The sequence below is a fragment of the Pleurodeles waltl genome, chromosome 10 (genome assembly GCF_031143425.1).
Source record: "Pleurodeles waltl isolate 20211129_DDA chromosome 10, aPleWal1.hap1.20221129, whole genome shotgun sequence".
Taxonomy (NCBI): Eukaryota; Metazoa; Chordata; class Amphibia; order Caudata; family Salamandridae; genus Pleurodeles; species Pleurodeles waltl.
The window spans coordinates 745823535-745837296 of NC_090449.1; the positions used below are offsets into that span (position 1 = coordinate 745823535).

The following is a 13762-nucleotide window of genomic DNA, read 5'->3' on the forward strand; positions in this document are numbered from 1 at the left end:
GCAGAGTGGACAGATCATTTTTCCCGATTATATTCTGGGATCACTGGTGTTACTCCCAGGGATTTGACCCATATCATGATTACTGAGACCCCCAAAATTGAATTTACGTTGGCAGAAACTAAAGCTGCGATTGCTTCATTGAAATGGGGGAAGGCCCCCGGCCTTGATAAGATACCTGGTGATTTATACAAGACAAACCCAGATATATGGGCCCCATTTCTGAACCTTATTTCCAATGCGGTAAATGCAGGAGCACCTGTCCCGAGCTCCTGGATGGGAGCAGAGATAGTTCCCATCTTTAAGAAAGGTAACCCCTCTAACCCTGTTAACTACCGCCCAATCTCCTTAATCGATAACTTCCAAAAACTTTTTGCAAAGCAAATTCTGTCCCGTCTAGAAGAATGGATTCTGGAAACCAATGCTATTTCTGATTTGCAAGCAGGGTTTAGGCCAGCAGTAAGTACCATAGATCAGGTGCTAAGATTCCTTACAATAAAATGGAAGACTGTGGAAGTAGGAGGTGGCAATCTTTTTGTAGTTTTTATTGATCTTAGAGCTGCGTTTGACTTGGTCCCAAGAAATCAGCTATGGCTGACACTAGCCAATATGGGTGTCCCGCACGGCCTTTTGAAACTCATCACCCGACTACACGAGAATACTTATGCTCAAATCAGGAGCGGCAAGAACGGTGATCTAACAGAACCAGTCGCTATTGAGAGGGGAGTCAGACAGGGGTGCGTTTTGGCCTCAACTCTTTTTCTTCTATATATAAATAATTGTATTAAGTATTTAACAAATTGCACTAATGATTCCCCAAAGCTGGCCGGGACTAAAGTCCCATGCTTACTTTATGCAGATGACACTATCCTCCTGTCCAAATCATCCATGGGAATCCAGAATCTGGTTAATCAGTTCGGTGTATTCTGCAGAAATTACGGGTTAGACATAAATCTAAAGAAAACTAAACTCATGATATATAGTCCCCCGAACAAGAAGCTCAGAGCAAATATAAAGATAAATTCAATTCCTCTGGAGAGGGTAATTGAATACGATTATTTGGGCATCAGACTATCCGATAAGGGCAGCTGGGATGCAGCTATAAGGAAAGGGGCACTAACAATCAGCCAAAGATGTGGAGTGATAGGACGCAAAGCTAGCACTGCAATAAGTCCCCCTCTGACCCTCATCCCTGAAATATACAAAGTCCAAATCCGCGCCGCGGCCCTATATGGAGCGGATCTTTGGGGATCCCACAGACAAATGGATACTCTTCAAGTCAAAGAAAATAATTTCCTTAGACACATAGCTAGACTAGGGAAGGGTACGCCGATGCTCCCCCTAAGACTGGACCTGGGTCTAAATAGTATTAAAAACACAGCATACTTAAGACCACTTCTGTACTGGGTCAGACTATGGAAAACGGATGAACTCGAACCTTTCAGGTTAGCAGTTAAAGAATTATTGCCACCTTGCTATGGATGGGAAAAAGTACGATGGCTAAGGGAGATGAAAGCAGCCTGGGTTAAACTGAATCTGTCCCAATATTGGGAGAATCCCGAGATGATTCCTGATAACGCTAAACGCTTGATCAAAGACTGCTATTGGGAAAAGATCCATGAGGCATCTCTCGGCTCAAATGGGTTAGGTCGGCTGACAGCAGAGTTCCTGCTGGTTAAGCACGAACCTCTGCCTGAAAGCTTCCTTGATCTCCCCATACCAGCTCATGCTCGTTCTCTATTACTTCAGTTCAGATATGGAACATTGGCAGTCAACAGCTTCACGGCCTGCTGGTCGACCAATAGTTCCTTATCTGACAAATGCACAAACTGCCATCTATCCAAGGAAACTCCTGAGCATGTCCTATTTTTCTGTCCTTTGTACAAATGCCCCCGAGGGAAGTGGATTACCCCTCTGTGTAAAACACTGTCAATACAAAATCGTAACAGTGCATATAGAATATGTAAATATGATACTTCCATGCTGATAGTGAGTTCTGTTTCTAAATATTTGGCAGCAGCATGGAAAATCCGCAGTAGGATTACTATAGATCTTAATCCACCGGTTGAAGTACAGTCTAGAAGTCAGCGAACTAGCACCCTGTTTACAAATGGTAAAATGCAATCTACTTGATCAACTCATTCAATAGAATTGATTAACTTATGGCATCACTTTCCACTGGTTGTTTTTTCTTTTTTTTAAACTTTTTGCTAACAGGAGTTATTGTATGTAGTTTTTACCTTTTATTTTTATTCTATAAACCCGTTTTAAATGCTTTTTATGCTTTTAACAACTGACCAGTATCATTTTAGCATTTAGCGTCTTGCATAGGGTAGGATCCAGAGACTATTTTGTGAGTCTTGTCTTAACTATTTTTGAAACCTTTTATGTAATTTTATGAACTTTTTTCCTGTATTAATTGTCAATGTCCTTTTTATATATATTACTTTTTACTTTTCAAATGGCCCAAATTTGGACCGAATAAACTATTGATTGATTGAGTCCAGCACACAGAAACCACCTGGGCAGTAGAGGCAAAAAGTTAGGAGAGACCAGCCAGCCACTTTTGCTGTAGGATCACAAGTAGAAACTTGATTTAAAGTGACAGGGGCAATCTTCTCCATAACTGAGTTTCTGTACTCGGATGTCTTGACCACATACTAGAAGATAAACTGTTCTCAGTTTAGGGCCACACATTTGCTTCAAAGTATTTCCCTCTGGGATACTTTAAGGTTTAGATAATTGGTCTCAAGGTCTCTTCTACATGTTTCCACTGATTTCACTTATGTTGAAAGCCTTGTGCAATGTGCAGGAGAATCAGGCACAGATGATACAGAGCATCTCAGGTTCAGTGACGTAACGTAACTTGAGAGGGTTCCCGTGCAAAGTACATGGGGGGGGGGGCTCCTCCTCCCCGGTCCACCACCTGCCAGTTTTGCTGAGGGGGCCCCTTGGAGCTCGCCCCACACCTGCACCGCGGGGTCTGAGGTGGCTTTTGTTACCCACTGCCCAGAATGGCAAATAAGGATCTTGTATGCTGGTCTTTTGGCACTAAGCATTAGTCCACCTCTTCCTCTCCCACACAGATTGGGCCTGCTCCTGCAACAGAACCATAGAGGTAATTTAGGGGTCGCCAGGGGTCGCAACTGCGACCCCGGTCTTGACCTTTGCTAGCCCTGGCACTTCCTTTGTGGCCTCTGGCCTCATAGATGGCAAATTCGGTGCCAGGAACACAGAGGCAGCTCATCCTTATAGGCGTCAATTAGGGCTCCCCTCTCTATATTTTCTGTAAATATTTGTATTATACTTATAGTGAATGATACTACATTATTCACTATTTGTGTAATAAAAATGGAGTACAGTTAGCTGGAAATTAAAAATACTTTTAAGTGTATGTTGTCTGCATGCTTGAGGGTGAGAGTGTGTTTATGTGAGAGAGAGTGTATGTAAGTATGAATTTGTGTGTATTTAGTGTGAGTGGAGGTGAAAGGGCGTGTGATGTCACTTCCGCGACCCCTGGCATTTCGGCGCATTGACGTCCATGAGCAGGACGATCACGTCCTCCATCCAAAATCATAAACACCATGGCGGCATGCATGGAGATTGTGCAATGCCTGTTAAGAGCATTTTTACTTTCCTTAAGAAATTGCTGACGTTATCTTGGCGGCCCGAAAAAGCTAGTACAAAATCTGTATTCGTGGTTCGGTTCGCAGGAACACATTTGTTCAATGGTTTAAATGGGAAGGCCTAGGTCATTTTGAATAATGATGTTGTGATGTCCTTTATTTCAATTATCCCTTGAACAGTAGGGTCAGCCAGTGGCTGCGACTAAGGGTTTTTTCTCTGCTCTTTCTTTCTTCATGTGTCTTCCAGACCAATTACCTCTGTTTAGATCGCCAATAGTGTTGTGTTTTTTAAAAGAGTTTCCTTCCACTCATTTTATTGTTTCTCAGTGGGATTTGAAGTAGAGCTGGACGAAATTTTCTTTGCCCTGCTATGATCTAGTGTAATTTTGGTTGTTTCGCCTTATACTTGTTTCTCGTAATTAAGAGCATCTGTGTTAAAAATTAATAGATATTGCCATGATTAACCAGATCCCAATTTGGGCAAGCATATGTGTGCTGTGTTTGTTGCTGTCATCGATACTCTGTCGGCTCCTCTATGCACACCTCAGTGGGGTGCAGAAAACGTTTTAGGAACTGACGAGTGTTCCATTTGAAGCTTAGTATAGTCTGACGCCATCATGTCCAGAGAAGGAGCTGCAGCTGAAGCCACTTGGCGTCACCTGACCATACTGAAGAGATATTGCTGGGCACACATTTCCCAAATCAGTCTGAAGCCTGGAAAGGATTATTCATAAAGGGAGGAATCTGCAGGAAGTTTGTGTATCCTCCAGAAATAACGTTACTAAAGGTATGTAACTTTTTCATCTACTACTGCTGGTGTGTGGCAGGCAATTCTGAGATTTGCACACATTTTGATTTAACCTCTCATTCCCAGGTGTATTTTCAGAATCTACAAGAAAGGGGCAGGGTGCTAATATAAAATGAGGACAGATGCTATACACATTTTGATGAATGATAGACCAAATGAGAGTTTCCTAACCGCCTGCAATACATATAACTCTGCAGCTAGATTTAGGGAAAATCCTGCTGAAAAAACACTTTTTTGCCACCATTTGGCCAAAGATGGCTTGGGGAGGATAGACACCAACAACGTCTGGGAACGGTAAGATTTGCTTGGCACAACGCAAAAATGAAGGACTATTTCAATGATGCCTATCAGACCCTTTGAATATTTAGATCATTTATCGGAAACCTTTGCAGGAAAATCCATTTGGAGTTGTTTTGTTACAATTTTGTTGGCTGGGGCCAAGAATGACAGTGAATCACTCTGAAGAAAGTCAATTCAGTTTCCCACAGGGCTCTCTCAGATATTTATGCCACCCAGTTTAAAATTCACTAACCATCAGTGCTTGCTGCCAACACTGTCTGCTGTCAGCATTGAATACAGTGGGTATTGCACACAGTGGCAGTACTATAATACCAAGTGTGTACAGCAGCACCATCCCTACCAATACCCACCAATTTCAGAGGTCTTATACACTGCCCTGAGGAGGTCGCTCACGAAACAAATGGTCGAAGTACATCCACAACCCTATGGGAGGCTTTTGTTGTAAAGAAATCATTCATAAAAAATAACACTCGAGACTAAAAGACGAGGAAAGAAACGAATCTCGTTTGACTTAAATCATCTCAGAGTGCAAATTAAAACCGCAAACTAGGGAGGCTCTGCTCTAAAATAAGAAATTAGGACTGTAGGAATATACAAAGGAAATGCTTATAATTATTTTTACACTGTAAAAATGGATACAATTGTGTTGAATGTAAATTGGAATGTCAAACCAATTGATTTACACGTATGGGATGAAGGCAGACATACCTCAAGGTTATATAATACAGCAAAATAAAATGAAGAGAAGTAATGATATATAATGGGTTAGCGTCTAAGTTTACAAATACATTTGATGGATCTCTACCATCTGAGAGCACACATACAACACATGAATATCTTCATAGATCCAGTCCAAAAGCACTTCCTCAGCACTACCTCAGATTAATCAGTACTGTTTTTTTCTGAATGTCTGAAACATACTTATTGGGCTGTATTTAGATTTTTAAATAATAGAATGTTTTGCAGTGGAAAATTAAAACGTGTTTTCCTCTTATTGTAGGATGCTGGAGAAATGGTTCGTTCGTTTGTTGGAGGATTAGAACTCATTGTTAATTTGTTGAAATCACAGAACAAAGAAGTGCTGGCAAGTGTGTGTGCTGCTATCACAAATGTAGCCAAAGATGAGGAGAATTTGGCTGTTATAACAGATCACGGTGTTGTCCCTCTCTTGGCTAAACTTGCATATACTGTAAGTAACAGTCATCTTTGTGTTAATTGTAGTTGTGCTAAAAAGCGTCGTTGTTTTCAGGATTTGCTTATCCAACAAATTCGCCTCTGCACCCTAAACCTGTGGAAGTGTTGTTCACGTTTTGGATCAGCTCGCGCAACAGCCATTGGGGAAATGGGGATTGGAACTGTAAGTCGAGACGTATAGGGTGTTTACAATCTGTGTCCTCCCAGAGTGAGCACTGAGAAGCGAAGCAAACTATCTCTGGAATCTTTATCAAAGCTGCTGCACACTGATAGTCCAAGGAGCTGCTGTGTGAGGCCTGTGCAAGCCACGAGGCCAAGATATCAAAAGGCCCTTCTGCACGCCAAGCTAATTACAGCTCAAAAGAGCTCAGAGGAGCAGACACAAGGGGTAGACTATAGGCCCCATGAACGCCCTGCAGGAGGGGATGGGGAGTTGCAATCAGCACCGGTAGTTCGGCTGAAAAGGACTGCTTTCTTCCCGTGACGCAGGACTTTTAAAGGAGCTCAGAGGAGGGGACGTAAAGGGCAGACTACGAGCCCCAGGAAGCCCTGCAGGAGGTGGAGGGAGTGCTGGTCAGGTGCCTGAAAAGGACTGCTTTCTCCCTGAGTTGCAGGATGTGCATGGACACAACTGGGTCCTCTGCCTTGGCTCCCCACTTTGGAAAAGGTAATGATATTTTATCTGTCCCTAGGTTTACCTATTTCTGTTAACGGCTGTGAAGAGCATGGGAGCTGGGGGACTTTTTTGATCACTATTTTTTCAAAGTTAAGAGGGGGAAAAAGAAGATTACATGTGCGTCACTTGCCTCTGTCTTTGCAGCCAAACGTCCCTCCATAGACAGAATGCTGGAAAGAGCTGTAGGAGTCATTAGTATTGAAATTGCTCTCACAGAGAGAAGACTCTCCTTGAACTCTGGCACTAATCTAGGTTCAGGTACCCTGCATGCAGATGAACTGGTCCCTTCTCCTTTGGGTTTGTCTTCTTCCGGTATTCTGATGGACTCTTTTGAGCCAGTTGCAGTGCAAACTTGAAGTCTCACCTTGGTTTCTCCAAGCAGCCCTGCACAGATAGTTAACAATGAGTATATTAGTGAACAGAGGGGGTTGAGCTAGGTTATTATCTGTCAGGGAACGATCTGGTAGATCTGGTCTCTTATTTAAAGAGCAATGTTAACATTTTACCATCATATAGAGGGAACAGATGGGTTTTAACTACTGATTAAATTTTTTCCCTAGATCTCTAGGAGTATCCTAATTGAAACTCAGTGGGGGGATCACAATGCATTAGTGGCAGTTGGGCTTGTCACAGTATGCAAGGTTATCCCCCCCGGAAAGAACTATTGAGATTTCCCAGCAAACTAGTGACGGCTTAATTGTAGCAAAGTATTATGGGATACTGTCAGCAGGATCCAACTAAGAGATGCCCCACCAAACCAGCTACTAACGCGTTACTTGCTCGGCTTGGAATACATTTTTTAGCTCACTTCCTCATGCAGAGGAATATAAGCCGCTATTGGAGCTATTGAGGATTACGGTAGGGAATGCAACTGCAGTTTAGCTTAAGTGAGGTTGAGGATGCAATAAGTCAGAGCTGGAGGGCAGAGGCCCCGAGCCCAGATGTGGTTCCAATGAACTCTTGAAAAGTAGCTGTGACCTTTGGGCCCCCTTGCTTGCTAATTTGTTTAATAATTCCTTTGATCTCACAATTCAGCGTCTTGGTCATTATCACCATCCCTGTTTTCCAGAGAGGAACCGTAATCAGCCAAAATGCTATTGCCCTATATCTCTTATAGATAGTTCAGTCAAAATTATTAGTAGAGTAATATTCCAACGGTTAGGAGTTTTGGCTTATCATACTATTCGGTCCTATTAAGCAAAACAGATCACAGCACACAATATACGATAGTAGAACAGAAAAAAGTCATAGCATTTTGTAATTTTTAGTAAAGGTGGATGAAGAAAACAAGCACATCGGTATTCAGATCTTGTCTCGAGAGGTGAGTTCCTTTATTACGAGCGAAGTGGTATTCAATCAACAAAGAGCATCATTCCAAACACAGCCAACACATGTTTCGTCACACTGGTGACTTTTTCAAGGCCAATCTGACATAATGGTGACAACAAAGTACGTCTGAGAGATCTCAGAAATAGTAGTAAGTCCAAAGAGCTCTGAGTTATCTGTAACTATTAGTGCCGGTATGTATGTGCCGTATAGGAAAATAGGGCGTCCAAATTGCGTGAGGAATAGCCCATCAGAAGGACCATGGTAAGTCCATTTGTAGGTTTCGCATGGCAGTTATGTGCCGTCAGCCGATGTAAAGTCGTGTTTTCATCTGTTCATAATATTCGGTCACCTTTTCAAAATGGTTTTCGCCCAGGGCTGGGTACGGTGGAGCAGTGTTTCAATTTACATCTCATATTGGGTAAATATACGTTTGTAAAACAAAGTCCACTGAACCTGTACCTGTTCCTAGTCCCCATCTTTTGATTCAGTTAACAGGACTAGTTCTGGTTAAGGTTGTTGGACATGAGAGTGGAGGTTACGCTTGTGAAAGTTATTTACAATTTGCATGAAAAACTATCAGTCAATGTGCTTTATGGCTTAGTCGGGGAAACCGCTGACACTTTAATATTACCCCGAGGGATACATGTTGGCACCCCTCCTGTTTATCCTGTATGTCAACTGCTTATGCTCCCTCTTGGAAGATGTTACTGTTGATGTCCCAAAAATTGGTAATACTATGGTCCCCTGAACTATTGTACACCAATGACGCTGTTCTGATGGCTAGGACTCCGAGGGCCCTGAGAAGATTAGTGGAAGCATTTGTTACCTTTATGGGTAGCCTAGACTTAATGACACTTTTGGGAAATTCCATGTTTTGGCATGTGGGCCGTGGCAGAAAAGTATGGTGAGTTTGGCAGTCTAAGATATGTGTATGAGCAATGTGAATAATTTTAGCTATCTCAGGGTTACTTTTAATTCAGGTAGTTCTTGACAGCCTCAACTTAACATTTCACATATGAAGTTGAGGAGGTCTGCTGGGGGCCATTTTATACCTTATTAATCCATCTTTTAATGGCTCTCTGACCCCTTTAAAAAAAAAAGTATAATCAACAATGCATCCCAGCGGCAACGTAAGGTGCTGGTATTTCTCTAGATCTGTCTCAATGGTAGAGATTGCTGCTTCTCTACTTCAGGGCAGGCAGGGTGTGATTACCAAGTTTCCAAGAGGATGTTTTTCTGTAGAAATCCAGGTTGCCTGCCTGTCCCTCTGACGGGTATTCATATTAGTCACTGGTGCACTTACTGCTTTTTTGTAAATTTTATAGAAAGCATTTTTAAGTTTTCAGCTGTTGAGAAATGTAAGGATGCCATATTGCTCCTACAGGCTTTAGGAACCCGAGAAATATGTTTTAGTGTATGTTGTTTTCTAAAATCAGCTATACATTGCTGGAAAACTATGGCGGGTTGCTAATCAAGCGAGGTTTGGAGCAGCCTCATTACTGATGTACAGAGTAGTAATATTTAAGCTAATACTCGTACAGCTGGTCATTTAAGTTAATGCACTTTATGAAGGATGGTTTTTATGGATCATTTCTATTTATTACAATTTTGAGGACAGAAGAAACACGGCTTTATGCCTACAATCTTTCAGGCCGGCAGCGGTAGTAGCACTTAAGAAATGTATAACACAGCTTTGATGCCACACCCCGGGGGCTGGCACTGTAATTAGCTGCAATGAAAACTGTAAAAAAGAAACAAAGATACAGTATAATAAGACAAACAAGATCATGTCCCTTCCCACTTCGTACCCATTCTGGCTCACCCCTACCTTCTGCACCCCCAAGTGTTGATCGGAGGAGTTGTGAGTTCCCTTTGACCGCCCAATGACGAGAAGTGTGGCTTTAGGCATATGAGGTACCATTTCATCACCCTAACATGGTAGACGTAAGACTTTCAAGTATGTGGGGCATGTGATTCAATTAAATTCAGAAGAATTTGAATGAAGGGCGCCCATAGGTTTGCAAAGTCTGCAGCCGGTTGCTCCGCTGCGAGTCAGAGCTTCTCCATCCCCAGCAGGTACCAGAGTTTGTGAAGCCAGGAAATGTGGTTGGGAATTCTGTCAGTGCCCCAAAGTGATAAGATAGTTTGATGAGCTGCACTGATGGCCAGAGCCATCTGTGATCCTTTCATAGAATATAGAGGGAGTGTTAGTGGGTTAAAAAGGCAGAGCATGGTATATGTGGGTAGTCTAGGGATCTCCGTTTTTAATGTCTTGTCTGTTTAGTCTAAAATGCCACTCCAATATCGTTGCAACTTGGGGCAATGCCATAGTAGGTGTAGTAGTGTGCCTGTGTTACTGCACCCTCTCCAACAAGCAGCCGGTTTGGAGCTGTCTCAGGAGTGTATCTGCCCTCGGATATGATACCAGTATGAGGCAATTTTGTAAGCTGTCTCCGTGCCCACTGTACTGTATGCGGTGTGGTGGGCACTATAGTGAATGTCTCCCCATTCTGCGTCTGATAGCTCTCTCCCTATCTCAGACTCCCATATTTGCTGCCCTGTGGTTTTGGGCACCTGTGCCTTGGTGGTTAGATGCGTGAAAATCTTGGAGATCAGTCATTTGTCGTCATGCTTGAGTGTTACCCATTTTTCAAATGATGTAAGGGGTCTTGCAGCGAGGGATCGAACCAAAGGTTGAAGCACCCAGTGCCTAACCTGTAGGTACGACAACCTGTCTGCCTCTGTAAGCCCATAGTATTCCTTTAGGCAGTCAAAAGGAATAATGCCATCTATATCTAATATCTATCTATTCTCATTGCATCCTCTGGCATGCCATCTGCAAAAGCAATCTGTGTTCATGCTGGGGGTGACCTCTGGGGTGGCCCATATTGGCATCAAAGGTGATGGGAAAGATGTTAGTCCAGCTTTGGTGGAGACTGTGGGGGTCATTCCGACCCTGGCGGTAAATACCGCCAGGGCCGGGGTCGGCGGTAGCACCGCCAACAGGCTGGCGGTGCTCCGCCGGGCATTCTGACCGCGGCGGTACAGCCGCGGCCAGAAGCGGAAAGCCGGCGGTGTACCGCCGACTTTCCGCTGCCCATGGGAATCCGCCATGGGGATTCTGGCACCCCATACCGCCATCCTGTTCCTGGCGGTTCGCCCGCTAGGAACAGGATGGCGGTATGGGGTGTCGTGGGGCCCCTGGGGGCCCCTGCAGTGCCCATGCCAATGGCATGGGCACTGCAGGGGCCCCCGTAAGAGGGCCCCACAAAGAATTTCAGTGTCTGCTTTGCAGACACTGAAATTCGCGACGGGTGCATCTGCACCCGTCGCACCTTCCCACTCCGCCGGCTCCATTCGGAGCCGGCTTCCTCGTGGGAAGGGTGTTTCCCACTGGGCTGGCGGGCGGCCTTTTGGCGGTCGCCCGCCAGCCCAGTGGGAAACCCAGAATGACCGCCGCGGTCTTTTGACCGCGGTACGGTCTTCTGGCGGTTCCCGCTTGGCGGGCGGCTCCTGCCGCCCGCCAAGCTTAGAATCAGGCCCTGTGTCCCAGACCTGGAATGACGTGCTGGTGATGGGGGAAGAGTAGAGTCCTTTAGCCCTGTATTTGCGTGGAAGCCAGGGTTCTTTCCATATGTGGGACCCCGCAGCAGGTTGGTCCATGAAGCATCAGTGTTTTTCAGTGTATGGGCAGCTCCATTTTATAATAAAGCACAATTGGGCAGCCTGGAAATATCTTGCAAGGCATGGGACCACTTGTCCCCCCCTTCTCTTAGGAAGAAAAAGGATCTACTTGGATAAGCGTGGGGACCTCCCGCCCCGATATGAATTTGAGGATTGCAGACTGCAGTGTTTTTAGTGTCTTAGCCAGAGGAGAGAGCGGAATCGTTTGAAAAATATATAAGATACGAGGTAGGATTGTCTTTTTAATTGCTGAGCCATGATAGTTTGTTTGCTCCATACCTCTAGATCTGCCAACACAAGTTTAGAAAAGGACAGCATAGTTTCTGTGGGCAGTTCGTGAAGATGCGCCAGCTAGTTCGATGCCTAAGTGTAGGATGAGGGAGGAAGACCATAGGAAGGTGAATCTCGAGCGAAGCTCTGCTTCATGGGCAGGGGGGATTGTGAGGTTCAGGATCTGAGATTTTTGCATTTTCACTCGAAGTCCTGAAACAGTCCCGAAGTCTTGCAGAGATGCATTTAGGGCCAGTAGTGAGACAAGGGGGTCGGACAGGGCTAATACCACATTGTCCACGTATAGGCTGATAAGGTGATGGTCACCCTCGAATTTGATACCAGTTGTGTTGGGATTCATACGTATGCGTTAGGCAAGGGGTGCCATATAAAGGGTGAAGAGAATGGGGAGGGGGGCATCTTTCTCGTCCTTCGCCTAACCGGAAAAGGCTAAGAGGACATGCCCTTCACCCGGACAGAGGCCCTGGGCTCCTTATAGACGCATTGTATCCAACGCATTAACTTAGGGCCAAAGCCAAAACAATCTAGCACCTCGAAAAGGTAGGGTCAGTGGATCCAATTGAACGCTTTCTCAGCGTCGATGGACAATAACAACACTTACTGCTGCGATCGGTGTGCCTTATCAATAGATGCAGGAGCGTTACATATTGTCTTCACATTGCCAATGCAGAATAAAGTGCTTGATCTGGGTCCATCAGCCCGGGCATGAAAGGGTTAAGGCGGTACTCTAGGATGCCTGTAAACAATTTAGGCGGTCATTCTGACCCTGGCGGTTGAAAACCGCCAGGGCAGAGTGCCGCGTAAGCACCGCCAACAGGCTGGCGGTGCTTCATGGGCAATTCTGACCGCCGCAGTCAGAAAAGGGCAACCGGCGGTTTCCCGCCGGTTTACCCCTGCCCCAAAGAATCCTCCATGGCGGCGCTGCTCGCAGCACCGCCATGGGGATTCCGACCCCCTTCCCGCCATCCTGGTCCTGGCGGTAAAAACCGCCAGGAACAGGATGGCGGGAACGGGTGTCGTGGGGCCCCTGGGGGGCCCTGCACTGCCCATGCCAAAGGCATGGGCAGTGCAGGGGCCCCCTAACAGGGCCCCATAATGATTTTCAGTGTCTGCCTAGCAGACACTGAAAATCGCGACGGGTGCCACTGCACCCGTCGCACACCAGCAACTCCGCCGGCTCCATTCGGAGCTGGCTTCATCGTTGCTGGGACTTTCCCGCTGGGCGGGCGGCCTTTTGGCGGTCGCCCGCCCGCCCAGCGGGAAAGTCAGAATGACCGCCGCGGTCATTTGACCGCGGTGCGGTCTTCTGGCGGTCTGCCCGCCGGGGTCAGAATGACCCCCTTAGTGTCTATTTTAAGGAGCAAAATGGGCTGATAGGACCCACACTCCTCTGGTCTTTGCCCTGCTTCAGGATCACAGTTATAGTCACGTGAGCATGCTATTAGGAAGGGAGTTAGTCTTAGGGAACGAGTTAAATAGTCTTGTGAGTAGCTGTGCTAACTTTAGGCAAAAGGTTTTATGGAAGAGTGACGTAAAACCATCCGGGCCTGGAGACTTCACAGATTTCAGTCAGGAGAAAGCTGAGATAACTTCATCTACTTGAATTGGTTTGTCAAGGGAGTTAGTGTCAACCTGGAGAGCGATGTGAGGGCACACCCATCTAGGTAGGGGAGGGTCAGTGGTTATCCAGTATTGGATCTTTCATAAATTCACATGCTTTAATCATCCCCGTCGTCGAAGTGGGAGTCCCACGGTACATAACATAGCAATAATTAACAAATATTTGTTTTCCCCCCTTAGGCTATAAGGGAAACACCAGCCACTCATATAGCCTATCCAAGTCCTTTTGTGAAAAGG

General features: G+C 45.3%; 1 protein-coding gene across 2 annotated transcripts in view; it reads left to right on the top strand.

The window, feature by feature from the left end:
- The window catches only part of ODAD2 (outer dynein arm docking complex subunit 2), an 827935-nt gene that overhangs the window by 746169 nt on the left and 68004 nt on the right, over positions 1 to 13762 (top strand). For both annotated transcript variants that reach the window (XM_069211313.1, XM_069211314.1), the window contains exon 18: positions 5732 to 5920. In XM_069211313.1, the coding sequence (XP_069067414.1) occupies positions 5732 to 5920 (189 nt within the window). The remainder of the gene's footprint in view (positions 1 to 5731; positions 5921 to 13762) is intronic.